The following is a 27,805-nucleotide window of genomic DNA, read 5'->3' as shown; positions in this document are numbered from 1 at the left end:
AAATTAATCCTCAAAACAGTTGTGAAGGAATTACATTGCTTATAGCAGAAACTTGGACTTCGATCTTTATCACTGAGAATGATACTGACTTGTGGACATTTAGGCCTACTCAAGGTGCACAGTCAACCCAATTTGTCAAAAAATGAACTTTAAAGTATATGTACAATATACAATCACTGTTATCAAATAATATAAAAACATTTTCCCATTTTTCTTTTTTTTAATAAAAATTTGAATATTTTCTCTTGGGGGTTGTACAACTATTGGCATATCTAATTCTATTTTCATTAATGTGACAAGGAATGTCAACAGTGACTCAGTGCAATAATTCCTTTCCTAACTTGGGTTTATGTAATTTCCTAGTGGTTCTATGAAACACAGCAAACGTGCAGGTACTCCATTTGCTTTTCATGTTTAAGAGACTTTTTGCATTTTGGTTAAGTATATTAAAAGTACATTCGTTTCTACCCACTTGCTCTTGATTGTTTTACTTTGCTACATTTGAACTGTCAGTCTTTTACTCTGTCTTTACAATCTTTCTCCTAAAATGAAGGGTCAAGTGTAAATGTTAGAAATCATGCTTTGTTCACACTACATATTTTCATAAATTTTATGTGCAAGTAATCCCTTCCTTAATTTTAGTGTTATTTACATAATAAGCAGTGGCAGGAGACAACCCATATAAAGGTAAAGAAAAGTGCAAGCTCGCCAAGGCTGTAGCTCCTTCTTCTGGGAAGGGGAAGGAAGGAGAAAGGAAGGGCTGGTGAGGTGTAATAAATGGGGAGAGCTCAGAAAGGTTGCCCATAACCCCTATCAGGGAAGACTTATCCACCTCATCCACTGAACTGTGCTTTTGGGTGGCTTTTTTTTAACTCTATCCATTTCCTAAACCTCGCCAGTCCTTTTTCTTCACTCATTTTCCTTCTCCTTCAATCCTTCTGCCAGAACAATGAGCCACTGGCTAAGAAAGCATGCACATTTCTTTCCCTACTGCTGCTTGGTGAGTAGATTTTTTAATCCATCCAATTATATTATATACACAGATTAGGTACACAATGCTACAATTATCAGATTAATTCTTTAAGAAAAAGCTACTTATCAATTATAGTGGTGATTAAATAGAACAAGAAACACAAGTAAGTTACACAATATTAAAATGTTTTTTGGTTCATTACTGTAGTTTATCTAACATGTGTACACTTTTCACAAACATTAATTATCCGTAAAGTAACTATATAAAAACATACTACATTATTTTAAACAATGGAAGGTCTAGGTTGGAATATCAACAATATTATGAAAAGGGCAGTTTGCTACTCTCCATAAAGATAAAGGAAACACACACACATTCACACAAGCAACCACACCTCACACACACATGACCACTATCTTCAGCTGCTTCTGACTGATTAATTATAAAAAAGTGACCTTAATTTTGTTTACCAGATGTAAATATATCTAGAATAAAAACTTGCAGCTGAAATGACATGATTGTAGCCTACTTTTTAGACAGACATGTTATTAATGTGTACTTAAAATTTCAAGCATCTAAGTAAGATAGATAGCGCATAATTTCCAGGTATGGACTGGCTCATGAATATGTAATTTACTGATCTTCCCAAAAGAAGGTCAATGTGAGAACTAATGTTATTAATTGTACATAAAAATGTCCAGGAAGAGACAGTCATATATTCCTAAAATTTTCATCATACTAAGAATTCACGTTGTTTAGTTAGAGCTGTGTAAACTTAATACTGCTTAAGTGTTTTCAAATGCAAAAAAGTACTCCAAAAGTCAAATGAGAGTGAAAAAAAAACTGTGCAAAAATTTGCAATGCTTCACTGTCACAGACCCTCAAGCAAACAGATCACATGTGACACTTTGGCACACACATTTCTACATCTCCCCCTACACCTTGCAGTGTGTGGTGAAGGGTATTTTGTGTACCACTGTCAATTCTCCCCTTTCCTGTTCCAGTTTCAAATGGTTCGCTGGAAGAATGATTGCCAATAAGCCTTCACATGGGCTTCAATTACTCTAATTTTATCTTCATGGCCTCTTCACAAGATATATATACAGGAGGAAGTCATATATCCGTCGACTCTTCTTTGAACATACGCCCCCAGAAGTTTAACAGTAAAGCACACCATGATGCACAACACATCTCTTGCATCATCTGCCACTGGAGTTAGTTGATCATCTATGTGATGCTTTCATGCTTAGTAAATGAACCTGAAATGAAACACACTGTGCTTCTTTGGATCTTCTCTATTTCCTCTATCCATCCTAACTGGTAAGGAAGCCATACTGATGAGCAATATTCAAGGATATATTTCCTTTATAAATTCACATAATGAGTCTTTGGACAACATGAAAGCCTAAGAATTTGTCTATTTCATTAACATAAGAGGGGATATACAAATTAAATGTAATGCCTACAGTGTTTGTAACATTCCTTTTTAATGGAACTGGAGTAACTAAATGGTATACTTTTCCATCATTACCATGATGCTGCATCATAAATCATTCAGATTGGCATAGCATGCAATAATTAATGTTATATTATTTGGGTACAGAACTATTCTGCAGTGAGTAAATTAATAATATAAGAACTGGTCATTTATTTTAAGATAACACATTTTTTTGTGTTGAGTGTGGGCTTTGAGTGAATACTCATTCCACAGATCTCCTCTCCACCAACTGAGTCAATGACAAACTGACTTGCTGCACCTTCCTAGATGAATGACGTACAGTAATGGACCCCAGCACTATAATTTGATCTGTCAATGGATATTGCAAAATTAATTCTATTTTATTAAAATATTAATTTTCTTGCCTTTAACAAATACATCAGATACTGCATAGATTACCTTTTGTTCTCTGACAGAATTCTACAACGGTGGCCACCATCGTCATCAATGAGAACTAAAACCTAGAAGTAGAATGAAATTTCACTCTGCAGCAGAGTGTGCGCTGATTTTTAAACTTCCTGGCAGATTAAAACTGTGTGCTGGACCGAGACTTGAACCCGGTTGCATTTAATTCATATATCCCCTCTTATGTTAATGAAACAGACCTGGAAGTGTCCACACCTACACATGCAACCGTATTCTGTTCAAACCATTGCAAAATACCGGAGGGTACCTCATATTGTACTACGTACTGTGGTTTACTACTCCTGATCCATTAGTGTATGGAGTGCTTGCTATAACTGGCCTAATCTTGTTTTTGTGGTCCCTACAGGTGGAATACGTGGGGGGGGGGGGGGGGGGGTCATAGCATATTTCTGTTCTTTTAATTAATCCTGATTCTTGAAACTCTGTAAGTAGGTTTTTATGTTTAGTAACCACACTGTTCTTTCAAATGGAAGATACAGATCTATCAATACATATAATGTCATCCATACCTGTCAGAGCACTGTGGCAGGTGTACTGACAACACTACTGGCTGATCATGGTCATTTCTATAGTGAGCAAATACAAGGCCACCACAAGAAGGTTTCTTCCTCAGTTTGCTTTTATGTGACTCACTACTACAAGTGTGGTCTGGCAACTGTGACAGTTTGCCAGAACCAATTTAAATCTGTGTGCACCAGACCAGTTTAAGCCCGTAGCATAACACTTCAGCTAATGAATGTGCAGTTTCCACCACCATCAAACTCTGTTTAGTCTCATACTTGCTAAATGTATCCATAGTGACTAAGTTGTGCTTGGACGTTATTCAGACTTGATTAGGAACTGTTTCATATCAAATCGTATTTTGGTTCATACGAATTTCCACCAAGAATTATTGCTGTTTGGTTTCATAGATTAATAGACAATTTTCAGTAGTTCTTAAGGAAATTTAATTGTGTTCAACAAATGTTGTTGGTACAAAGTGAGATTTACGGTACTGACGACTAGACCATCGCAGTTGCGGTTCACCAAGCACTGTGGTGGATGCTAAATTTCTCGAGCTGTGCCAGTAGCCACTTAACTAATTCAATGCTGCATCAATCACAGACACAGCCAGCTTTTCTGGCATTTCAGTATTTAATGAGACTCCAGATATGTATACAATATTTAATGTCCAGATTGCCAATGGGGCTTTTTGGTGTTGTCAAATCAGCAGTTACATTACCAGGTTAAAAAATTAGCTGCACTGTTGAACCCCTCTGTGATGCTATTGTTTGAAATACAGTGGAATCTTGCACAGAGAGCATAATTCGTTCCAGAACCTTACTCAACGTGCAAAAACAATCGTTATGTGAAAAAATTTCTCACGTATAAATTAATGTACAATATGATAATGCATTCCATGCAGCAGTATTAAAAGCTTTATGTTATTCATGCACCATTTATTCAAAGGAAATAATACATATAGTATTATGTACTTTATTATTCATGATACATAACTAATTTTTTTTTACTAAGAAGCTATCTGTAGTCATTTGTTTCTGCCAAAGCTTCAACACTTGGTGAAAATATGACGCAGCACTATCTTCAAATAAATTTGTAGTGCGCATAGCCATTGCTTTATTTGGGTGATGACTTTCAATACACAATGCAACCGATTCCCATGCTTTCAGCATTTCTCTTACTGCACCAGAAGGTTGTAGATTTGCTGTTACTGCCTCCTCCTCCTCCTCTGAAGAACTCCTCTCCACAACTTCCTGCTGTGAAACACACTGCAACTCCATAAGCTCTTCGGTGGCCATTTCTTGGCTGGCTCTGATCTTCCATCACTGTTATCCACTTCTTGCCCCATGCTCTTGGCCAAAGACACAATCTCAATGACTACAGGTGCCACAGATACTGACTCAAATGCCTCAGAGTCACATTTGACAATGCACTCCAGCCAGAGCTGCTTCTAACCAGATGTGAGAGTTCTCTTGGTAACCCAAGATCAGGCAACGATGTTGAAGTGATATTTCTAAAACTCTCTGTAAGTGAGATTTGTAGCTTCAGTCACCTCAAAAAAGCTTCAAGAGTGCTTTAGTGTAGATCTTCTTAAAGTTAGAAATCATCTGCTGGTCCATAGGCTGGAATAATGGAGTGATGTTGGAAGGCAGAAATTGGATACTGATGAATCAAAATTCTTCAAGGAGGTGGTCTTGTAGGCCCGGAAAATGGGGAGGAGCGCTGTCCATGACAAACAAGACATGGAGTGGCAGATCCAGCTCAAGCAAATATTTTTCACTGAAGGACCAAACACTTCATCCATCCAATCACAAAAAAGATCATGTGTCACCCAAGCCTTGTTGCTGAACCTCCACATCACATTTAAATAAACAAGCAGCAAAATAACTGATGATGGTCAATGTAGAGACGATATAAAATGTGGACTGGTGACGGTGAGGAAAGCATTTCTGAAGAAGAGAAGTTTGTTAACATTGAGTATAGATTTAAGTGTCAGGAAGTCTTTTCTGACAGTTTTTGTATGGAGTGTAGCCATGTATGGAAGTGAAATATGGACGAAAACAGTTTGGACAAGAAGAGAATAAACACTTTTGAAATGTGGTGCTACAGAAGAATGCTGAAGATTAGATGGGTAGATCACGTAACTAATGAGGAAGTACTGAATAGAATCGGGGAGATGAGGAATTTGTGGCACAACTTGACTAGAAGAAGGAATCGGCTGATAGGACAGGTTCTCAGGTACCAAGAGATCACCAATTTAGTATTGTAGGGAAGCGTGGAGGGTAAAAATCATAGAGGGAGGAGGAGGAGGAGGAGGAGGATATTAGTGTTTAACGTCCCATCGACAACGAGGTCATTAGAGAGGGAGCGCAAGCTCGGGTGAGGGAAGGATGGAGAAGGAAATCGGCCGTGCCCTTTCAAAGAAACCATCCCGGCATTTGCCTGAAGCGATTTAGGGAAATCGTGGAAAACCTAAATCAGGATGGCCGGAAACGGGATTGAACCGTCGCCCTCCCGAATGCGAGTCCAGTGTGCTAACCACTGCGCCACCTCGCCCGGTCATAGAGGGAGACCAAGGGATAAATACACTAAGCAGATTCAAAAGGATGCAAGTTTCAGTATTTACTTGGAGATGAGAAGGCCTGCACAGAGTAGAGTAGCATGGAAAGCCACACCAAATCGGTCTTTAGACTGAAGACCACAACAACAACAACAAAAAACAAGTAGCAGTTTAATATTCAAATTGTCACTTACATTGGCACAGAATAGCAGTGTGAGATGGTCTTTCACTAACTTGTGACCAGTCAATGCATTCTCCTCTGCTGTTATAAAGGTATGCTTCGGCATCTTTACCCAGAATAGACTCATCTCGTCACAATTAAAAACCTGTTGTGGCAGATAACCCTTAGAATCTATGAGCATCTTGAAATTGTTGATAAAGTTCTCTACTGCCTTTGCGTCAGAGCTGGCTGCTTTGCCATGCCCCACAACACTATTGGTGCTGGTTTTTCTCTTAAACTTCTCAAACCACCCATGGCTTCTTTGTCCACTGATAATCCTGGCGTCTTCTTGGTGAGGTCAGCGAAAATCATTCTTGCCTTCTCACAAATGATGTTCTGATTAACAGTGTCACCTTGCATTTGCTTTTCATTTATCCATATAAGGAGCAACCTTTCAACATTATCCAGAATATAAAACTGTTGTTTAGGTACTCTTGTCACTTCCTTTGAACCATCTTCCTCCTTAATCTTGTCTTTATTCTTGAGGATAGTGCAAATAGTTGATGTAGACTGACTGTATGTGCATGCTAAATCAGCAATGCTCACACCACATTCACATTTTTCAATGATTTTATGTTTCATTTCTGAGGTAATTTTCTTTCTCTTCTGGTCATCATCTTGTTACATTATCTTCGGGGACATTTCTACAAAGGTTATTAAAATCTGCACTCAAAAAAACACTTTGTGAACACAAGTTTAGAAACGTGTGGCTATAAGCTGCACTAAGATGGTAGCAGAAAGAGTGCTAGACCCAGACTGCAGTACATACTAAAGACATTGTTCATATACTGCTGCCGACAATGAAAGATGTACATATTGTTGAACATTTCTCCCACCACGTGCAAACAGCTGGTGACATCACACTAAATTGTTATTACTCATTATGTGAAACATTGCTTGTTACGTGAGTCATTTTTTTACAATTTGTTTTGCTTGATATGTGAATTGCATGTTATGGGAGGCACTCATTAACAAAGTTCCACTGTATTCTCTATGTTATTTGCTCATTTTTTCATCAAAATGCATGTGGTGGTGGCAAGGTTTAAATTGTTAATTAATTCTAACTATAAGTCATCCACTGAAAGTTATGCATCTTGTGGACTGTAGATTTGCGGAAGTCGAGTTGAAAATGTAAATTCACAAGTGAGTTTAATCATGTGTGGAAAATTTAATACATAGAGTGGTGATCCACTTAACCCTGGACAAGGATGCCCACATGCAAGCCTTACATTAGTCCAACCTCCTCTCTGGCTGAAGTGCTATGAATAGCGCATGCATGTAAAATATTGCAAACGGTGCAATAAACTTTTTCAACAGACTTTGACATTTTGTATCTGGCCAAGAGCCTTAGTGACGCAGTGCAGTGAGATGTCACCACACTCCTCAAAGATAAACAAGTTCCATTCAGCAGCAGCCACCCATCCACATTCTTAGTGATCTCGAGTATCGTTCACGGTGATACACTTTGTTTCCAAGTTTCCCAGACTGTTTTTCCTTGCATTCCAGGTAGGAATGCAGACATTATGAGGACAAGTATTGTAACTGTTTATGTAGGGATCAACCTGCAGAAGTACTGACTGCACACTTTTACTTGGCCCCTGAGCTGAGGATGCTGAGTGTGGAAGCTTGCAATCAGCTAGTAGCATACCGGCTGCTGAGACAGGCCTCCCCCCCCCCTCCCCCCCCCCCTCCCACCCTCCTTCTCCCACAGCAGTCAGCTCATAACTCATAAAAATTGAACACGTAATGGACTGTGTTGCTGAAATGACACAAAAGTTGACGGCAAGTCACTAGAAGGAAGAAGTACACCCACTTAGCTCATTTTTGGAGATAGTATTAACAATCACTATGCACGACATTGCACACAAATCAACACTATATTCACAATGCCTACTTATTGTTATGGTGTGCAACACTGTTACATACCTAAGGCTGGCAACAACTGTAAACATTCTGGAGCAGCATGAAGTCAACTGACTTACACCAGTCACAGAGGGGCCACGATAAAGTGTGTGACCAGTGAGTCATAGCATGAAAAGCACAGGCATCATCCCAGCCAGTTCAAATTAATATACTTTCAGGCAGGGATAATATGCTTGGCAACACATAAAATTTTGTGAGATGCAACAGTGCATGGCATTCCAGTGACTTTTCTTTTCGATACTGACGCCACTCTTAAGTTGTGTGCAGCTGACACTTACTTACAATCAGATGCCTTGAACATTGCCATTTTGTTGTGATGGATCCTTCAGTCAAGAACATTTTTGAACTCAACATGTATTCCATCTTTTGATTTTTACTATGCTATAAAGTGCTATGCTATAAAGGAATACAAACGTCTCAAAAATGATATCGACAGGAAGTGCAAAATGGCTAAGCAGGGATGGCTAGAGGACAAATGTAAGGATGTAGAGGCTTGTCTCACTAGGGGTAAGATAGATACTGCCTACAGGAAAATTAAAGAGACCTTTGGAGAAAGGAGAACCACTTGTATGAATATCAAGAGCTCAGATGGCAACCCAGTTCTAAGCAAAGAAGGGAAGGCAGAAAGGTAGAAGGAGTATATAGAGGGTTTATACAAGGGCGATGTACTTGAGGACAATATTATGGAAATGGAAGAGGATGTAGATGAAGACGAAATGGGAGATAAGATACTGCGTGAAGAGTTTGACAGAGCACTGAAAGACCTGAGTCGAAACAAGGCCCCGGGAGTAGACAACATTCCATTAGAACTACTGATGGCCTTGGGAGAGCCATTCATGACAAAACTCGACCATCTGGTGAGCAAGATGTATGAGGCAGGCGAAATACCCTCAGACTTCAAGAAGAATATAATTATTCCAATCGCAAAGAAAGCATGTGTTGACAGATGTGAAAATTACCGAACTATCAGTTTAATAAGTCACAGCTGCAAAATACTAACGCGAATTCCTTACAGACGAATGGAAAAACTGGTAGAAGCGGACCTCGGGGAAGATCAGTTTGGATTCCGTAGAAATGTTGGAACACGTGAGGCAATACTAACCTTAAGACTTATCTTAGAAGAAAGATTAAGAAAAGGCAAACTTACATTTCTAGCATTTGTAGACGTAGAGAAAGCTTTTGACAATGTTAACTGGAATACTCTCTTTCAAATTCTGAAGGTGGCAGGGGTAAAATACAGGGAGCGAAAGGCTATTTACAATTTGTACAGAAACCAGATGGCAGTTATAACAGTCGAGGGACATCAAAGGGAAGCAGTGGTTGGGAAGGGAGTGAGACAGGGTTGTAGCTTCTCCCCGATGTTATTCAATCTGTATATTGAGCAAGCAGTAAAGGAAACAAAAGAAAAATTCGGAGTAGGTATTAAAATTCATGGAGAAGAAGTAAAAACTTTGAGGTTCACTGATGACATTGTAATTCTGTCAGAGACAGCAAAGGACTTGGAAGAGCAGTTGAAGGGAATGGACAGTGTCTTGAAAGGAGGATATAAAATGAATATCAACAAAAGCAAAACGAGGATAATGGAATGTAGTCAAATTAAATCAGGTGATGCTGAGGGAATTAGATTAGGAAATGAGACACTTAAAGTAGTAAAGGAGTTTAGCTATTTAGGGAGCAAAATAACTGATGATGGTCGAAGTAGAGAGGATATAAAATGTAGACTGGCAATGGGAAGGAAAGCGTTTCTGAAGAAGAGAAATTTGTTAACATCGAGTATAGATTTAAGCGTCAGGAAGTCGTTTCTGAAAGTATTTGTATGGAGTGTAGCCATGTATGGAAGTGAAACATGGACGATAACTAGTTTGGACAAAAAGAGAATAGAAGCTTTCGAAATGTGGTGCTACAGAAGAATGCTGAAGATAAGGTGGGTAGATCACGTAACTAATGAGGAGGTATTGAATAGGATTGGGGAGAAGAGAAGTTTGTGGCACAACTTGACTAGAAGAAGGGATCGGTTGGTAGGACATGTTTTGAGGCATCAAGGGATCACAAATTTAGCATTAGAGGGCACCGTGGAGGGTAAAAATCGTAGAGGGAGACCAAGAGATGAATACACTAAGCAGATTCAGAAGGATGTAGGTTGCAGTAGGTACTGGGAGATGAAGGAGCTTGCACAGGATAGAGTAGCATGGAGAGCTGCATCAAACCAGTCTCAGGACTGAAGACCACAACAACAACAAAGTGCCCTCCATCAGCTCATCAGTACTTTTTGCTGCCATTGATACTTTGTATGTTGTTTGTGCCACTGTTTGAAGCTGGTCTGGGGAAAGCAGTTGATTTTCAGCCCACATGTCTTCAAATCAACAGCAAGTCAGAGATTTTGCAAAGTTCTCCCAATTCCTTTGGCCATTAAGCATGCAATCAAGCTTGAACTAGACTGAATAATAACAACTAGTTCTGTCCCACATTTCCTACAATCAATGGGTTTAGGCATCAGTGGTGGTTGGGAAGCCTTAGAGCTTCTTCAGCCATGTTGAGACTACAAGCAAACCATTAATATTCACTGGACATTATTTCTTATTCCTTGCCTCAAGTGGATGACCTTTTTTTCTAAATTATCAGGAGGATTTTTCTTTTTCAAAAACTCAGAGGTATATTTTCAGTTACTGCTTGTGAAGACTCAAGGAAGATTCTAGTCTTGAAGACACCATTATGACTGTCTTTTGGTGTGGCTAATCTCCCTGCCATACTCCAGAGATTTTACAGGCAAGGTATCGCACAATTCCATGTTGTGTAAATTATCTCAATGATAACTTGGTAACTGATGGCATGACAGAAGAACTCAGGCACAATCTGTGTCTGGTTTTTGCAGCTGTAGCACAGAAAGGCCTTACATTAACTTCTCCAAATGCACCCCCTCTTGATGTATCCCCACACAGCACCAGGGCTATTCTCCTCATATGTTAGAGGATGATACGGAAAGGCCAATCATGTTTATATCAAAGAAGCTCAAGAACACCATTCACATACTAAAAAAGAATCACTGACCATGATTCATGCTGTTCATAAATATCACATTTTTTTGTATAGTTGCAAATTTCATCTTATCAATGATTATAAACTGCTGATCACTTTTTAGACTATAGCCAAAATTGCCAGAGTGTATGGCACATTGCCTTCATTGTTGGATGCACTGTCTGACAAATTTTCAGTATCCAGTCACTGTCGCATTTCCGCTTGTCATTATATCATGGATGCAGTTTCTTGCCTTCCAGCAGGTCCCCACCCTGACTGCCAGGAGATTGTTTGTTATCACCTGGAGCAATCACTAGATGAGTTCCCTGTAAATTCCACGGAAAATGAGACATCATCTCGGTGCGACCCCTGCTTCAATGCACTAGTGGTACTTCCACCTTCCACCGACACTGTGAAAGTCACTTTGCCAGTCAACAGTCAAGAGGATGCAGCCTTTCATGCAGCGTCACCAACTAGGCAAAGCTGCTGCTCTACAAGCCATTAGATAGCTGTGAAGTTTCTGGGATTCTAACTGGTGCCCTTGAGGTGACATCACACACTGGGTGCCATTGCCTAGTACTGCAGCCAGTCTCAGAGAGTCCTGGGTACGACACAGGAAGTCTGAATGCCTCTACTGCCCAGGCAGGCTTAGTACAGCAATAAAAAAAGAAAAACAGCTGACAGCTGTCAGTATTATAGGGAACAGTTGAGCAGTGTGTCAAAAAATTTGGGGGAGCCAATGGAAATCTTTGTGGACAGTATTAGGAAGCTAAATGTCAATACACATGAGTTGATGGAAAGCAAAGACATCAACAAGGTCCTTCTGCAAGAGGCAGAATAAAGAGCACTTGGTTACATTTTTACTGGCACAGTTTCGTAAGAACTTAACTGAAGCCCTACCAACTGCGTCACCATTGGAAGAAATAGACGCAATAACTGAAGTTCGGGTAAGAAAAGAAATTTCACAGGGGATGCCAAATGTTACAGATATTGATGAATGGGGCTCATACAGTGGAAACGATGTGAACTGTCATGTTATAAACGTGGGCATACAAGGTAGATTGCAGGCAAAATCTAACAAGAGGTGTGATGGGTGCACATAGGGTAGGGATAGTAACTCACCATTAGTCGGCCAAATGCACTCTGGAGCCACTATGCATCACTCCCACTGAATATAAACACAGACAAAATGAGTGCAGTGGGGAATTCTGCTCAAATAGTTTAGTACATGGACGGAAGCATAAGTTTTTGTTGGACATGGAATTACAGGGGCCTGTGGCATATTTGCACCTCACACCGAAAAGGATGGCCCCACCACAGTGTAGGTGAATTAGAGAAGGTGGAAACGATATGCACTCACTGGGTTCAACAGTGCTAAGTTGTCGCACTGGCGCAAAAAATTTCTAGTTTTGTGTGGAAGTTTTGCCTCATACAGGTGAGGGATACTGTGCAAATTTAGCATTATATTTCTTAATTAAAAATCATATAAAATCGATTTAGAATGTTGCACAGTACAGCTGAAATGAACACTATACTCTTTAGGTACTGCCAAGAATACCAAACTGTTACAAGACATGCCCCAAACGTTGTATAAACCATCTACACTGCATGTGCAGTCCTGTTAGGATCAACTCAGGACATAAAATACCACAAGGTACACGAAAACTACTGCAGGTGAGCATAGGAACTAATTTGCTGGTAAATATATTGTGTGTAGTAGGACCGCTAAAGGATATATAGGAGATAGTTAAAGCGTGGTGTATCATACGTGGGAGTGTTGTACACATACATGAATTATACAGTAAGCATGTAGTGCCTTTCAGGGCAGATCATTTTGGGACTGTGAAGATGTAATTGGCAAGAAAGGAAAAGTGGGATGGCAAAGTGAGCAGGTTGTTCCTGGCTATTTGATACATACATATCCATTAAAATGGGGGCTTAGGGAAAGTTTTACAAAGGAGATTCTGCTAGTTACACCAGATATGAAGAATCATGCAATGATAATACAAGGTATACAACTTTGCTTCCACCGTTTTTTCCCCAACATGAAACAAATCGGTTACACATGTATCATTAAAAGTATTTTCCATCGCTGGCCACTACTTTCTCCCATCTTTCGGGCAATGTACGAATCCTGCGTCAAAAATATTGTTCATCTTCTGAAGCGATCCATGAATTGATCCAATTTGTGAATTCTTCATGAGGTCGGAAGTGTTGGTCAGACATGCCATGCACCATTGATCTAAACAGGTGATAGTCAGAGGGAGCAATGTCTGGAGAATATGGTGAGTGGGGTAGGACTTCCCATTTTAACGTTTCCAAGTACGTTTTGACCTCTTTTTGCAACATGGGGTCGAGCACTGTCAAGCTGCAAAATCACTTCATCGTGCCTCTCGCTGTATTGTAGCCATTTGTCTTTTAATCCTCTGCTAAAATGCATTAATTGCATTTGACAACGAGCACCTGTGATTGTTTCACTTGATTTTAACACCTCATAGTACACGACGCCGAGCTGGTCTCACCAAATGCAGAGCATGATATTGGAGCTGTGAATATTTGGTGTGGCAGTCGATGTGGAGGCATGGCTGGGATATCCCCATGATTTTTTGCATTTAGGATTATCGTAATGAACCCATTTTTCGTCCACGGTCACAATGTGATGCAGAAATCCCTTCTGTTTTTGCCTCTGAAACAACTGTTCACAAACACACAAACGCTGTTTAACGCCTCTTGGTTTCAGCTCACATGGGACCCAAGTTCCTTCTTTCTGAATCATGCCCATAGCCTTGAGACGTTTTCAAATGGCTTGCTATGTCACTCCCACTAATCACACCAATTCTTCTTGAGTTTGATGTTAGTCTTCACTCAGCAATGTCTCCAATTCTGCATCTTTGAAAACATTCTCTCTTCCACCAGTATGCCAGTCTACAACATTAAAATAACTGATCTTGAAGTGTTGAAACCACTCATGACATGTTCTTTCACTAATAGTGCCCTTACCATATGTACTTGAGAGCATTCTATTAGACTCAGCTGCTGTTTTCTACATACTGAAACAAAACAGTAACACCTCCCGCAAATGATGAGAATTAGGCTCGTAAACTGACATTTTCAATCAAGAACAACTTTATGATGCAGATGCAAATCGTCTGATGTTTGAATGAGATTATGTTGACTGAGGTCCAAGCTAACAGCCTGATGTCTGCGATCTGTTTCTTTCGACTGCTATTTACTGTTGTCGCCACCTATCGGCATATGGCGGAAGCAAAGTTGGACACCTTGTAGCAGAAGAATGCCTGTGACAGAGGATGTGGGTTACATTATGCCCACTGGCCGCTGTTGCCAAGCGGTTCTAGGCGCTTCAGTCTGGAACTGCGCGACCGCTACGGTCGCAGGTTCGAATCCTGACTGGGGCATGGATGTCTGTGATGTCCTTAGTTTAGTTAGGTTTAAGTAGTTCTAAGTTCTAGGGGAATGATGACCTCAGATGTTAAGTCCCATAGTGCTCAGAGCCATTTGAACATTATGCCCCCCCCTTCCCCTTCCCCATGGTAGTCCATACAGTCACAGGGACATTTGAGATAGAGCTATTACTCGGGTAAACAGACGTGGAAGAATTCCCTTGGGGCAGTATTATAACCCACCCATACTATCAGAAGCTAGGAGCTCACTGGATATACTAAGCATATGATTCAGTCATTGCTAAGGACCACCTGTTATGTGCAAGGACCCTCCAGGGGAACAGAACAATTGAAATTATGAAACAGCATGACACAGCTAAACAGGACTCAATATGACATCTTGATATCAAATTTTTGGCTTCCAACAATGGTAACAGAGACTATGGTTCTGAAGCCAACATATCCTCTGCTGCATCTACCCAATAATACTTTGAAAATACTGCTCCTGATGAACCAAACCTATTTGGATAATATCCTTAACTCCACCCCCTGTAGTTCTCTTGAGAAGCACAGAATGGGTGCATTAATGCAGAACAGATGTTCCAGCATATTCTACAGTACCTCAGTGGGTACCAGCAACAGGTCATTGTAACAGGAATTTTATGCTCGGGAAGTTTCTCAATCATGGTTGTTGCTTTTGCGGCCTCCATCACTGGAGGAGTTCCACCCACAAGAACTCTCAGTCCATTTTTTTCTTCTAATAATTTCCGGGTATGCAGCCGGATCCCGTCGACATTCTGCCACGATATTTCGGCCCAGAGACGTCCGGCCATCATCAGGTGAGTACACAACTACTGAAGAGCCCAGGTGCAGTCGCGGTATTTATGCCGAATCTCACGCATGTGAAATGTACTGGCATCCTACAGCGCATGCGTCAGGTGTTGACATGCGCAGCATAGCCGAGTTGTACGTGCTGCCCTCGGTGGTGGAAATAAAGGTTCATCTAGTCATTGAGTATCGAATGACACTGTCGATTCCGCTGTGATTGTATAATTTTAATAACAGGATTCAACATAACAAGCATTAGATCCACTGAGAGGACAAGTCTTTACCCAGTATGTCAGTACCCATCCTAGACACTAGTCCTGCTATCCTAATTCCTCCTTTTTCCAATAAGACAGGAGAGGGCACATTAGTGCTCACAGACAACTTGATAACAGCAGCTATGGTGGGACATTAATCGGAATAACAACTTTAGCATTTAGCAGGATTCAGAAGTCACATCTCAGTCCATTACCTACCAACTCAGTGGACAGACCACAAGGTTTGAGGTTTGACTGAAGGGATGGAACATTGTGACTGTCAGTCACCATACACTATGTAATGGTGTAAGGACAGACAATGTATCAAGTGTAAATTGTGGTGCGAGAAAGGATGCACTGAAGGAGCAAGAGAAAAATGTAGACACATTAGTACGATGTTGTTTGAATAGTTCAAAGGTTCAGCAGCGGCCTGAAATTTGGAGGACTGGATTCTCGAAGAGAGGAGGAAATGTAGCAGCATTGAAACCAACCAAGCTGTTACGTAGGCCATCCAGCAACACAATTCTGCAGCTCGGTACTAAATTAATGTTGCCATAGCATTTTGCAACACAGACACCTATCATATCAGTGGCCTGGATTGCTACAAGCCCTAGCACAACGTTACCATTCCACAGCTTTCTACATGATATAACTGCTCCCTCTCTGCCTTTAGCAGTTCTTTCGACTTCCACCAAAGCTGTGTCGGTCTCCACAGCAATCATTGGTCAAGTGTGCTGCCAAGCAGATATAGCATCGTCAAGGAGCATTATCAACTAGGTGAAGCTGTTGCTCTACGAGCCTTCAGCTAGCCCTGAGATTTCAGGCTTTGAACTGGTACTGCTGAGGCAAGGCCAACCACTGGGTGCCATTGCCTGATACTCCATCCAGTCTTTGAGAGTCCTGGGTTTAACAAGAGGCATCTACATGCCCCTGCCGGCCACTGGGCTGCATGCAGTGTACTTGAGTCCTGCACCTCTGGCACCAGTAAAGTGGTCAACTGCACTAGACCCCTTATAAATGGTGTTAGTTCCATTCCTGTCCTAACTTTCCCTCTTTAATGTAGACACAGGCTTTACATTGGACAAATCAGGAGTGGAGAAGTTAACCACTGCAGAGGCAGTTCAGACCTTGTTGAATCAGATGGTACAAATGCAGGTAGACAATAAGGAGTTGCACAAGCATTAGATCCACTGAGAGGACAAGTCTTTACCCAGTATGTCAGTACCCATCCTAGACACTAGTCCTGCTATCCTAATTCCTCCTTTTTCCAATAAGACAGGAGAGGGCACATTAGTGCTCACAGACAACTTGATAACAGCAGCTATGGTGGGACATTAATCGGAATAACAACTTTAGCATATGGCAAAATTACTCTTCATGGGAGGCACTAAAAGACTCGTGTTGTATTATAAGGACTTGAGGAATGCCCTGACATTTGAAATTCTGAGGGTCAACTTAGGACAGCAATACAGAAGAAAAAAAAAAAGGTATAGGTGTTTTAGAGAACACATGAACAAGGGGAGGCCATTGCAGACTTTGTGGGCAGGATTAGGGAGCTGAATGTCAATACATATGAGTTGAAGGAAAATGATGATACCAACAGCGTCCTTCTGCAGGAAGCAGAACACAGGGCAGTGGATACATTTTTGCAAGGGTTTCCACCAAATGTGTGAGTGAAAAAAAAGGGGGGGGGCAGAGTTTCCTAAGAACTTAGCTGAAGCCAGAGCAGCTGTGATGATGTTGGAAAAGATAAAAACAGTGACATGAGTTTGGGATGGAAAAAAAATTTCCACCCCACATATTAATTGCTAAAGGTGTGGACAAACAGGCCACAAATGGCATGAATGTTGTGAACTGCTTTGTAAGAAATGAAGATAAAGTCGGAAATTAGAACAAAAGACTAACAAGGAGCATGATAAATGGACATGACATGGGAATAGTAATTGACTGTGAAATGACAATGAGAGGTATAGAGTGCCATGCAGTACTTTCAGTAAAAACAAATGCGACTGAAATGGGTGCAGTGGTAGAATTTTGCCTGGAATGGAAGGAAGCATAAGTTTTTACTGGACACGGGACTGCAGGTATCCACGGCAAGCTTGGACCTCATGAAGAAAAGGAGGAGGAGCCCACCATGATGATGTAGGTTAAGTGGAGTGGGTGGAAACGACGGCCCTTCTCTGGGTTCACCAGTGTTTAGTTTTTGGATTGGGGGAAAAATTTCCAGGTTTCGTATGGAAGTTTTGCCTCATACAGGTGAGGGTTACTATGCAATTTTAGGTTTAGATTTCTTGTTTAAACATCACATGAGAGTCCATTTAGAACAGCAGTTATTGCAGCTTCACCATACACCATTCTGTTTGGGTACTATGGCCGAGAATACTGAACTGCTGCAAGGCATGGCCCAAACAAGGGCTAAGTCACCTATACTGCATGCACAGTCACTTACCATTGACATGTGAGATAAAATACTGGGGGGGGGGGGGGGGGGTAGAGTAGAAGCTAATTTGCTGCTAAATACATTGTGTGTACAAGAGCCTCTAAAGGAAAATGAGGAGTAAGATAAAGCATGGTGTCTCGTATGTAGGAGTGTAGTACAGCTCTTGAAATTAGTGAGAAGGTAGTGTCCAACTTGATAGATAATTTTGGCACCATGGATACATATATGGCCAAGGGGTTAACAGTCACCAATTTGCAGATATTTCAGGAGATGGTTTAGAGAGAGCAACTATGAATCCTCAGCTTAAGCAAGCTGCCAGTTTACTGGAGAAGGTAGAGCACTTGGAAGGACCAGAGAGGATAGCAATGGGCTGGTATTGCTAGAGTATGAGGATCTGTTTAATCTTTGTTGGTCTCTGTCTGCAACTCCAGTGACACAGTGTAGAATCCCAACTGGGAATTAACTATCTGTGTCAATGCAAACTTTTTTTCAAACATGGGACTATGGAGCTCTAACAATTAGTTAGAAGTTGCACCAGAAGCTCACTTGAAGACAGCATTTATGGTCCTGTCATGACTTAAGAGTATCTGTATATGCCACTTGGACAGGGTGGGGGGGGGGGGGGAGGGGGAGGAGGAGACAAACAAAAACACAAACACCAGTCCATTTTAGCACCTCTTACACAAAGTTTTGTGGGGATTGAAACCTCAGCAATGTATGGTGTAGTTAGATGACATAATTGTCTTTGCAAAGAAACTTGGATGGGTACTACAGCTAAGGGAGTATTTAGTTGGTTGTGCATGGCACACCTAACATTCAGTACAGAAAAATATCACTTCTTGCTATAGGAAGTATGGTGTTTTGGGCTTGCAATTAGTCATATTTTTTGCGAAGACAATTATGTCATCTAACTACACCATACATTGCCGAAGTTTCAACCCCCCACAAAACTTTCTGTAAGAGGTGCTAAAATGCACTGGGGTCCAGGATAATAAAAAACAAACAGGACATTTCTGACACTGCATACAGAAAAGGAGTTGCAGACTTTCTTAGGTCTAGCCAGTTATAATCTGCAGTTTGTATTAATTTTGTGGAAACTGCACAGCTGCTCACTCATTTATTGAAGAAAAGAATGAAGTTTCACTGGTTAGTGGAATGTGAAGATGTGTTCAGTCTGTTGAAAGAATTGTTAACAACTGAACTGTTATTGGTTTCTCCACTCTATGAAAGGGAATCTGAGTTGTCAGGTGACATGAGCAATTCTGCACTTGGCTTAGTATTAAGTGGGTTGGGCAGAACATTCCATCATATGTGCATCTCACCAGCTAAACAGAGCAGAAAAGAACCACTCTGCAACAGAGAAAGAGATGGAGACGCAGTTGCATAACATAATTTTGATTTTATTTATATGGGAGGAAACTTAAAGGTCATAATTGATAATGGAGCTTTGAAATGGCAGTTAGATTTAAAAGATCCATTGAGCAGCTTAACATAAAAAATTGATTTTGAAGTATTTCACTGACCTGGCAAGAGACATGGAAATGCTGATGGGCTTAGTTTGTGAAATACAGTGAACAGGTTCCACTGCTGTAGAATGGTAGAAGGCACAAGCAAATGACCAAGACTGCAAGCTATTTGCAAAGCAACTGCAATTCATTGTGCCTGAAGATATATTATGTAAGCAAACACAGTTCTGACCTCTACTGTTGTTCAAGCTCCATTGCAAAGTGAAGTAGTAAAACTGAGTCATTACTGCAGAGATTACCAGAGGCCAATAAACCATTTGAGATGATCAGTTTGGAGCTCTTGGGTCCTTCTGAACAGCCACTGTCAGGAATTTTTTGTGTGTTAATGATAATATACCACTTTCCACACTGTGTAAAAATGAGAAATGACAGCCATTCTGAATCAACAAGCCAACACAGTGGTGCAAGCCATGGTTAATAACTTGCTAGAGACACCAGCCTACCCCATCCCCTTTGTTTTCCCATGACCAGTACAGACACAGCTGTGGGACCATGCTTGGCAAACCTTTTCTTGGGGTGGTTAACCACTGAGGACACCTTCTCCCACTTCCCGTTGTCTGCCTTCAGAAAACAACAGCATCAGAAATGGTAGGAGTCTTGGACCAATTCTTCGCCATATAGGGTGCATCATGCACTCTGGTGACTGACGCTGGTCCCCAATTTTGAAAGGTTTTGTACCCACAGTGGAATTAAACCTCTTATCATACCCCCTTTCCACCTAGCTTCCAACAGGCTAGCAGAATCATTTGCATACAATTTCAAAGTGCAAATTTTAAAAACCTTAACATCTGTAGGTTGTACTCAATGTTACACTTCTTTATAACTACTTACAGATCCACTTCTGTAACTGATTGAAGCCCTGCAGAGCTCCTTCATGGACACCCTCAATATCCAGTGAGGGTGCTTGTGGAGGGGCCAGTGTCAAAATTAACGTAAATTTCCATAGTGGGCAAATATAAGGCTGTCTGGCAGTGGTCCCTTGCTGTTTTCTGTTATCCTGCTCACCTCTAGCAGTGAGCTGTGATCACTGTGGCAATTTACCAGTGCCAATTTATATCTGTGTGAATAGCACTTTTGACTCATGAATAGCTGGTTCCCAACACTGGCAGGCTAAAAGGAACTTCGTTTTACATCATACTGAACAATAGTGCCCCTAGTGGCTGAACAGTGCTTGAACTTTATTCAGACTTGGGCAAGAACTGGTTCATATGGAATTTCTGCCAGGTTTCATGACTAACAGATAATTTTAATTTGTTGTTTCAAAGTTTGTGTTCAATAAATGTTGTTGACTGCAATAGGGTTACAGTGCTGTGGGATAGTTAATGTCCATCTTTGAGCTCTTGTCTGTTACAGTTTTCAGCATGTATCGAACAACATGTGACCACTCACGCTGCCAGAGCTCCTGTTAGTCTTATTTGGTGTGGATCCCACACATTTCAGCAATATTTTAGGAAGGGTTGCATGAGAATATGTAAGCAATCTCCTTTGAAGACTGAATGTATTTTCTGAGTATCCTACCAATTTTTTGGAACTGAAGAAATACTGCATGTATCTGTTTCCCTTAATCCACACGTTTCAGGATATCATGTGTATTGTATAAGGTAAGTCTATGCACACTGCTGTGCTTTAGTATTAGTATTGTACTCAGTTTTGGCTATTATAGATGGAAGAGTGCAGTTTTTACAGCAATGAATTTACAGTCATCTTTTCCCTATTGACATTATTTGTTTAGTTACTTGCTTGTCTGAAAAGATTTTTCTTTGTTAACACAGGTCTGTAATGTTCTACACATTACTTGTCTTTTAAAGTTCACTCTCCATTCTAGCTGTGCTTCAGTGACAAAGTCTACATAACCAAATACAAAATTAAAAATATGAAAAAATTGAAGAAACTTTCAGACAACATACATGCCATGCAGTGTCAATATATAGGAGAGATCAGATAACCTTATGAGTTGTAGAAAAATTAATCAATATGAGAAAATGAAAAAAGTGCACAACTTGGTGGAACAATATACAATGGTGAATGAAACAGACTTTAAAAGTTTTAAATGCCTTATGTTATCAGTGTGGATTTTCCTGTAGGTTTGGAAGTCAAGGATCATTATTCAAAATAAAATGTATGCTACATAACAAAACCCATTAAAATCTTGAATTAGGATATAAAAATCATAACAATTGTTATTTATTACTATTACTAACTGCTTTCAATTTCTGCACACATCAAACTATCTTCTAACACAGCAAATAAGCTATGATATCAGTACTATGCCAAGACTACAATTCACAAAAGATGACAGATAATATTCACAAGACACCCTCAGAAAGCTAGGCCACAAACCTGCATAAATTATTTCTTGCTTCTTTTTTTGTTAGTGTTTCAAGTCTCAGTGATAGGGACATCATCAAAGAAAAGCATTTACAGTCTTAACTGACAATGCACGGGAAGGGGATCAGCCATTGATTTATTTAAGGAACCATCCTAGGAGTCACCTGAAATGATACAGATTCTATTGGAAATCTAGATTAGAACTGCTGGACTACAAAATGAACACAGGGCTTGCTAAATGATCCAAAATGTAACTGTTCTACATGCAGCGTATAACTAGTCAGAGCTCTGCAACATCATACGCAGATCATCACTGAGAGATTTACAAAAGGGAATGTCATATGTAGAAACATCTAGACAATATTACTATTTTTAATAATACTGGCAAGTCAGCTTAAAGGAAAAACAATGGTACTAATAAAAATTATAAAATAGTAAAATTATTAAAGAACAATATATAGAGGGAGTGTATGCAAATGATTAGTGAAAGCATGATATGTGATATCTAACCTTGTCTTCTGCGTCACTGGTGCTGAACTGTGCAGGTTTGTCCATTAGTCTACAATTCTCTGCAGTGACTGCCTTATCACCATCAGCTTCTTCTTGTTCTTCCAATGGAATGTCTTCTGCACTATGGTAGACAGTAAAGCGTGAAAGACTTATATACTCTTTGTCACGCTTTGATGGTTCTGATGTCACAGATACAGTATCTTCAAATACTTCTTCTTCATCCATTTTCTAGATATTTATTTAGTTAATAAAATGAGACCTGAAATAAAGAGCAAACATAATTCACTTCTAGTAAATATCACAATGAATCCATGTGGTTTTCTCATATGTAATTGGGATCTGACATAACAAATCTACTTTTTATTTTTTTAATCGCGGGGAATACTTTTAAATCAGAATTTAAAAAGTAAAGAAAAAAATACAAAAACTTTTAATTTGTAACTATATCACTTTTTTCTCATTTGTTGTCTGTCTGTCTGTATGGCGGAGCTGGCAGAAGAGGCACCTTTTTCTCTTTGGGTACAAAAAGAGTACAATTAGCAACTGAACCCCAGAGGGGCGGCTACAGACAGCGTCTGACTCATGGTGAGCGGCTCACTTTAGGCTGGGATCCTACTGCCTATGTGGAAAGTAACAGGAAACTACTACATTACATTCCCAAGCAGTACATGGTATGTATCTCTATGTGAAAGATTCCGGAGTTAAAACTTCCCCTCATTCGGATCTCCGGAAGGGGAACACATTGAGAGTAAACATATTTGAAAGGAAGAAAGGGACAGTGAAGGGAGGAAAGATACGGATTGGAACATGGAATGTGAGGACACTTCTGCAAGCAGGAAGGCTAGAGAATGCAAAACAGGAGATGAAAAGGAACAGATTAGATGCCCTCAGTTTGTGTGAAATGAGATGGGGAGAGAATGGGGAGATAGAAAGTGGAGATCATAAACTCTTTTACTCAGGGGAAATCAAGAGTGGTAAAAATGGAGTAGGAATATTGATAATGGGTAAAAGCTGAAAAATAAGGTAATGAAGGTACAATGTATTGATGGAAGACTGATGATGATACGACTGAAGGGTAGTTCAAAAGATTTGGTATTAATACAGGTATATATGCCAACCAGCCAGCACAGAGATGAGGAAGTGGAAGAATATTATGAGAAAATACAAGAACTCATCGAGAAAGAAAATAGAAATGCCTGCATTATCATCATGGGGGACTGGAATGCAGTAGTGGGCGAAGGAAGAGATCAAGATACAGTAGGAAAATTTGGATTAGGAATAAGAAATGAGAGAGGTGAATGACTAATTAGTTTCTGTAAAGAAAATTCATTAGCAGTGGGTAACACATTATGTGAACACCACAAAAGGAGATGTTACACATGGATATCAAATTTGAATGGGGAAAGATATCAGCTGGACTACACCCTGATACAAAAAAGGTTTAGGAACTGTTTGAAGAATGCTAAAGCTTATCCAGGAGCAGGTATAAATTCAGACCACAAGCTAGTGATTGGAGAAATACAAATGAAGTTGAAAAAAGTCTGGAGAGGTAAAGCAAAGGAAAGACTAAACATAGAAAGACTCAAAGACGTAGGAAAGGCATCAGATTTGGAGAACAGATTTATGGAAAAATGGCAAAGAGGTAGTGTTGATGAAAGTGTTAATGACAAGTGGATAAAAATGAGGGAAGGACTCATGGACTCTGCCAAAGAAGTACTAGGAATTAGAGTATCCCAAAGCACCAGGAAAGAATGGATAACAGAAAACATGTTGAAAAAGATGGAAGAGCGCAGAAAGTGGAAAAGTGTAGAAACTGAAGCAGGCAAAAAGAGGCACAGGAAACTGAATAATGAATTAAGAAGAGAAACTGAAGAAGCAAGAGAAAAATGGATGAAACAGAAATGCGACAAAATAGAGAAAATGGAGAGAGAGGGAAAGTATGAAATGATGTATAGACTGGCTAGTGAGATAGTTTTTGAATGTAAAAGAAAGAGGAATAACATGAAAATAGAAAGAGTGGATGGTACTCTAGCAGAAGAACCACAGGAGGTTTTGAACAGATGGCAAGAATATATTGAATGTCTGTATAAGGGGGATGAAATGCAAAGCGAAATTAAGGCTGAAGAGGAGCAATATGTGCCTGAAGATGGAAAGGGATTTACCATCTTGGAAGCAGAAGTAGAAAAGGCACTGAAGGAGATGAAGAATAGGAAGGCATGTGGAATAGATGATTTGCCAGCAGAACTGTTGAAGAGTTTGGGAAACAAGGCAAGAAAAGGAATAGTCTACCTCTGTAACAAGATATATGACAAAGGGGAATGGCCTGAGGACTTCACTGCAACACTTATGATACCAATAGAGAAAAAGAGAAATACTAAAAAATGTGAAGAGCACCGGACCATCAGTCTAATTTCTCATGCAGCTAAAGTCTTGCTGGAGTGTTGAATAGAAGGTTATATGGCAAGCTGGATAGTGGGACTGCAGAGGAGCAGTTCGGATTTAGAAGAGGAAAAGGAACAAGAGATGCTATTGGCCTGCTAAGAACTATAGGGGAAAGGTATATGGAAAAGGGTAGAGAAATCTTTGCTGTTTTTATAGATTTAGAAAAGGCTTTTGACAGAGTTCAGTGGAACAAGCTGATGGATATCTTGAAGAGGAAAGGAGTAGATTGGAAAGAGAGATGACAGATACAGAATCTATATTTACACCAGAAAGTAAGGATAAGGATTGGAAATGAAATGTCAGAAGGAAGCAGCATTGGAGCCTTTCCCCACTGCTGTTTAATGTATACCTTGAAGAGATTATTGCAAAAAGTTTAGATGGGAAAAGAGGAATATGTATTGCTGGAAAGAGAATAGAATGTATAAGATTTGCTGATGACATGGTGTTAGTGGCAGAAAGTGAGCGGACAGTGAATAACATGCTCAAAGATCTGAATGAAGCTTGTGTGGAATATGGGATGCAAATAAACACAGCAAAAACAAAGAGTATGGTCATCAGTACAAGACACAGACTGTCCAATATTAAAATAGGACAATCTACCATTAGCCAAGTAAGTGAATTTAAATATCTTGCAAGCACAATAACTGAAGACTTGAGATGTCACCAGGAGGTGAAAACTCGAATTGCCATAGTGAAGGAGGCATTCAACAGAAAGAGGAGACTCTTATGTGGTAAATTAGATAAATGACTAAGGAAAAGGCTTGGCAAATGTTTTGTCTGGAGTGTGGCACTATATGGGGCAGAAACATGGACACTGAGATGAGAGGATGAAAAAAGGTTAGAAGCATTTTAGATGTGGATGTGGAGGAGAATGGAGAGATTAAACTGGATGGAAAGAATGAGTAATGAAAGAGTATTGGAAAGGGTTGGTGAGAGAAGATGTCTGCTGAAGGTTGTAAGAGAAAGGAAAAACTGGTTGGGACATTCATTGAGAAGGGAGTGCTTGCTAGTAGATGCTTTGGAAGGATTGGTTTGTGGGAGAAGACTGAGAGGAAGAAGGAGATAAAAGGTGAGAGATGACATAAAGGGAAGAGGAAATTATGCAGACCTGAAGAGGGTGGCAGAAGACCGGACAGCCTGGAGAACTACTATGTGAAAACCTGCCTTTAGGCAGAACACTGAAGATGATGATGATGATGTCTGTTCTGTCTGTCTGTTTGTCTGTCCATCTGTCCTCCTATGTTAAGACCCCTATTTCTCAGAAAAGAGTAGCAGAGGTATCAAGTTGAAATTTATGCCAAATACCAAGGTCTATGGTCTCTTGGTGATGTAAATAATTTAAACTTCTAACTCAGTTTAATCAGAATATACAGCCACATTTGTCACATATTTTAATACTTGGAAACTCACTCATCAAAACCTATAGACGAGGTGTCTATATACACTTCGGTCCAGATGATCTAGCAGTAAAAGGCATGTCTGGAAAGGGGAACCAAGAGGTTGTGGGATTGAAACTTGGTTAGATAATGGATTTTTCAGTCTTCATTTTAACCTAGCCTCCACCTCTCAGTGATGGGAAGAGTTGCTAGAAACAACAAATGGTTCAGTTCCATGTTAAACTGTAGGTCCCCTTTCCCTGGTTGGATAACACAATTGGGTTGGGGACACGAATTCAAACATGGCCAAATTCCTCCTAGCACAACAAGAACAACTAATGGATAAACAGAAAACTGCATCTTGGACATCAGAAAGGAGAAAATCATCACACATTTGGACATCTTCATTAAAACATGCAAAATCGAATAAGAAAGATGAACTTGTTACATCATTACGAGAACTTGAGAAACTAAAAAGTTATCACTACATACATCTTATGCACAACAGTACACATTTTGAAAATTGAAGAAATTAACAGATGCACCTAGAGCGATACAAGTTATTATCGCATTACCATAAGTGTAATACACTTCCTGACAACTGTTGTTTGTATATAGTGAAGTCATCAGGCTTGATAGGGTATATAAGGGACTTGAATAGAGACAAGTGTTGATTGATAACTGTGAAGGACATGCAGAAGCCATGAACCAGGTAGGCCTGCATTATTAGCAGCGACGAGGTTTGGAAGGTGCCTCTTTGTGGATCTCTATTTGGCTGGCTAGCTGAATCGTGCAACATACAGATTTTTAGGGCATCTGAATGTCACAATGGTTCATTGTGGAACTGCATGGGTATGGGAGGTAAGACATACTCATCATCAAGGTTCCAGTTGATCACTTCTGACAACCTCATGGGAGGTCTTTATAATGTGCACCAAGGACATACCATCACATATGCACCTGCCATCTCAGGAAAAGTGATGGACACCCTGTAACGTTCTGTGTTATTCCACAGCATTGCTCAGAGACTGAAAGCAGGTGGACTGCGGAATTACCATCCCATGCAGGCTACCATTAACATAATACAAACAGCTGTGTTTGGAGTGAAGCCATGACTGGGAAGCATGGACTGCTGATGAACGGTGCTGCATTGTGTTCATTGATGAATCGCAGTTCTGCACTATGGTGGTGACATAGAGAGAGGTTCCATTCTTCCAATATTTTGGATAGGCACAGTGGTATTACTTCTGGCATCATGGTGTAGGGAGCTATTGGATATGACTTCAGGGCCCAGCTGATAGTGACTGAGGGAATTCTAACAGCACAGTGGTACAGCACAGGCATCCTGCATCCTCTTACATTACCTCTCACATGACAGTACTGTGGTGCCATTCTCAATGGAAGGAAAAGAGAGCATGCGTGCAAAAGAGAGAGAGAGAGAGAGAGAGAGAGAGAGAGAGAGAGAGAGAGAGAGAACTCGAACTCGACCATAATAAGCAGTACTTGACAACTGTAAGCACGTCCACATGAATGTAGGTTGCAGATATGAAGAGAGATGCACAGGACAGATTAGTGTGGAGACAG

General features: G+C 40.2%; 1 protein-coding gene across 3 annotated transcripts in view; it reads right to left on the bottom strand.

The window, feature by feature from the left end:
- LOC126416212 (anoctamin-1-like) overlaps positions 1–27,805 on the bottom strand; it is a 253,460-nt gene that overhangs the window by 165,747 nt on the left and 59,908 nt on the right. For 2 of the 3 annotated variants that reach the window (XM_050083803.1, XM_050083804.1), the window contains exon 2: positions 22,404–22,662. In XM_050083803.1, coding sequence (XP_049939760.1) covers positions 22,404–22,628 — 225 coding nt within the window. In that variant the 5' untranslated portion in view covers positions 22,629–22,662. Of the gene's footprint in view, positions 1–21,905; positions 22,058–22,403; positions 22,663–27,805 lie in introns of those variants that run through there. The other variant, XM_050083805.1, reaches the window with a different exon arrangement.

Source organism: Schistocerca serialis, chromosome 8, assembly GCF_023864345.2.
Source record: "Schistocerca serialis cubense isolate TAMUIC-IGC-003099 chromosome 8, iqSchSeri2.2, whole genome shotgun sequence".
In the NCBI taxonomy this organism is placed as follows: Eukaryota; Metazoa; Arthropoda; class Insecta; order Orthoptera; family Acrididae; genus Schistocerca; species Schistocerca serialis.
The sequence above is the reverse complement of the archived record's forward strand: the minus strand, read 5'-3'. Positions and strand labels throughout refer to the sequence as shown.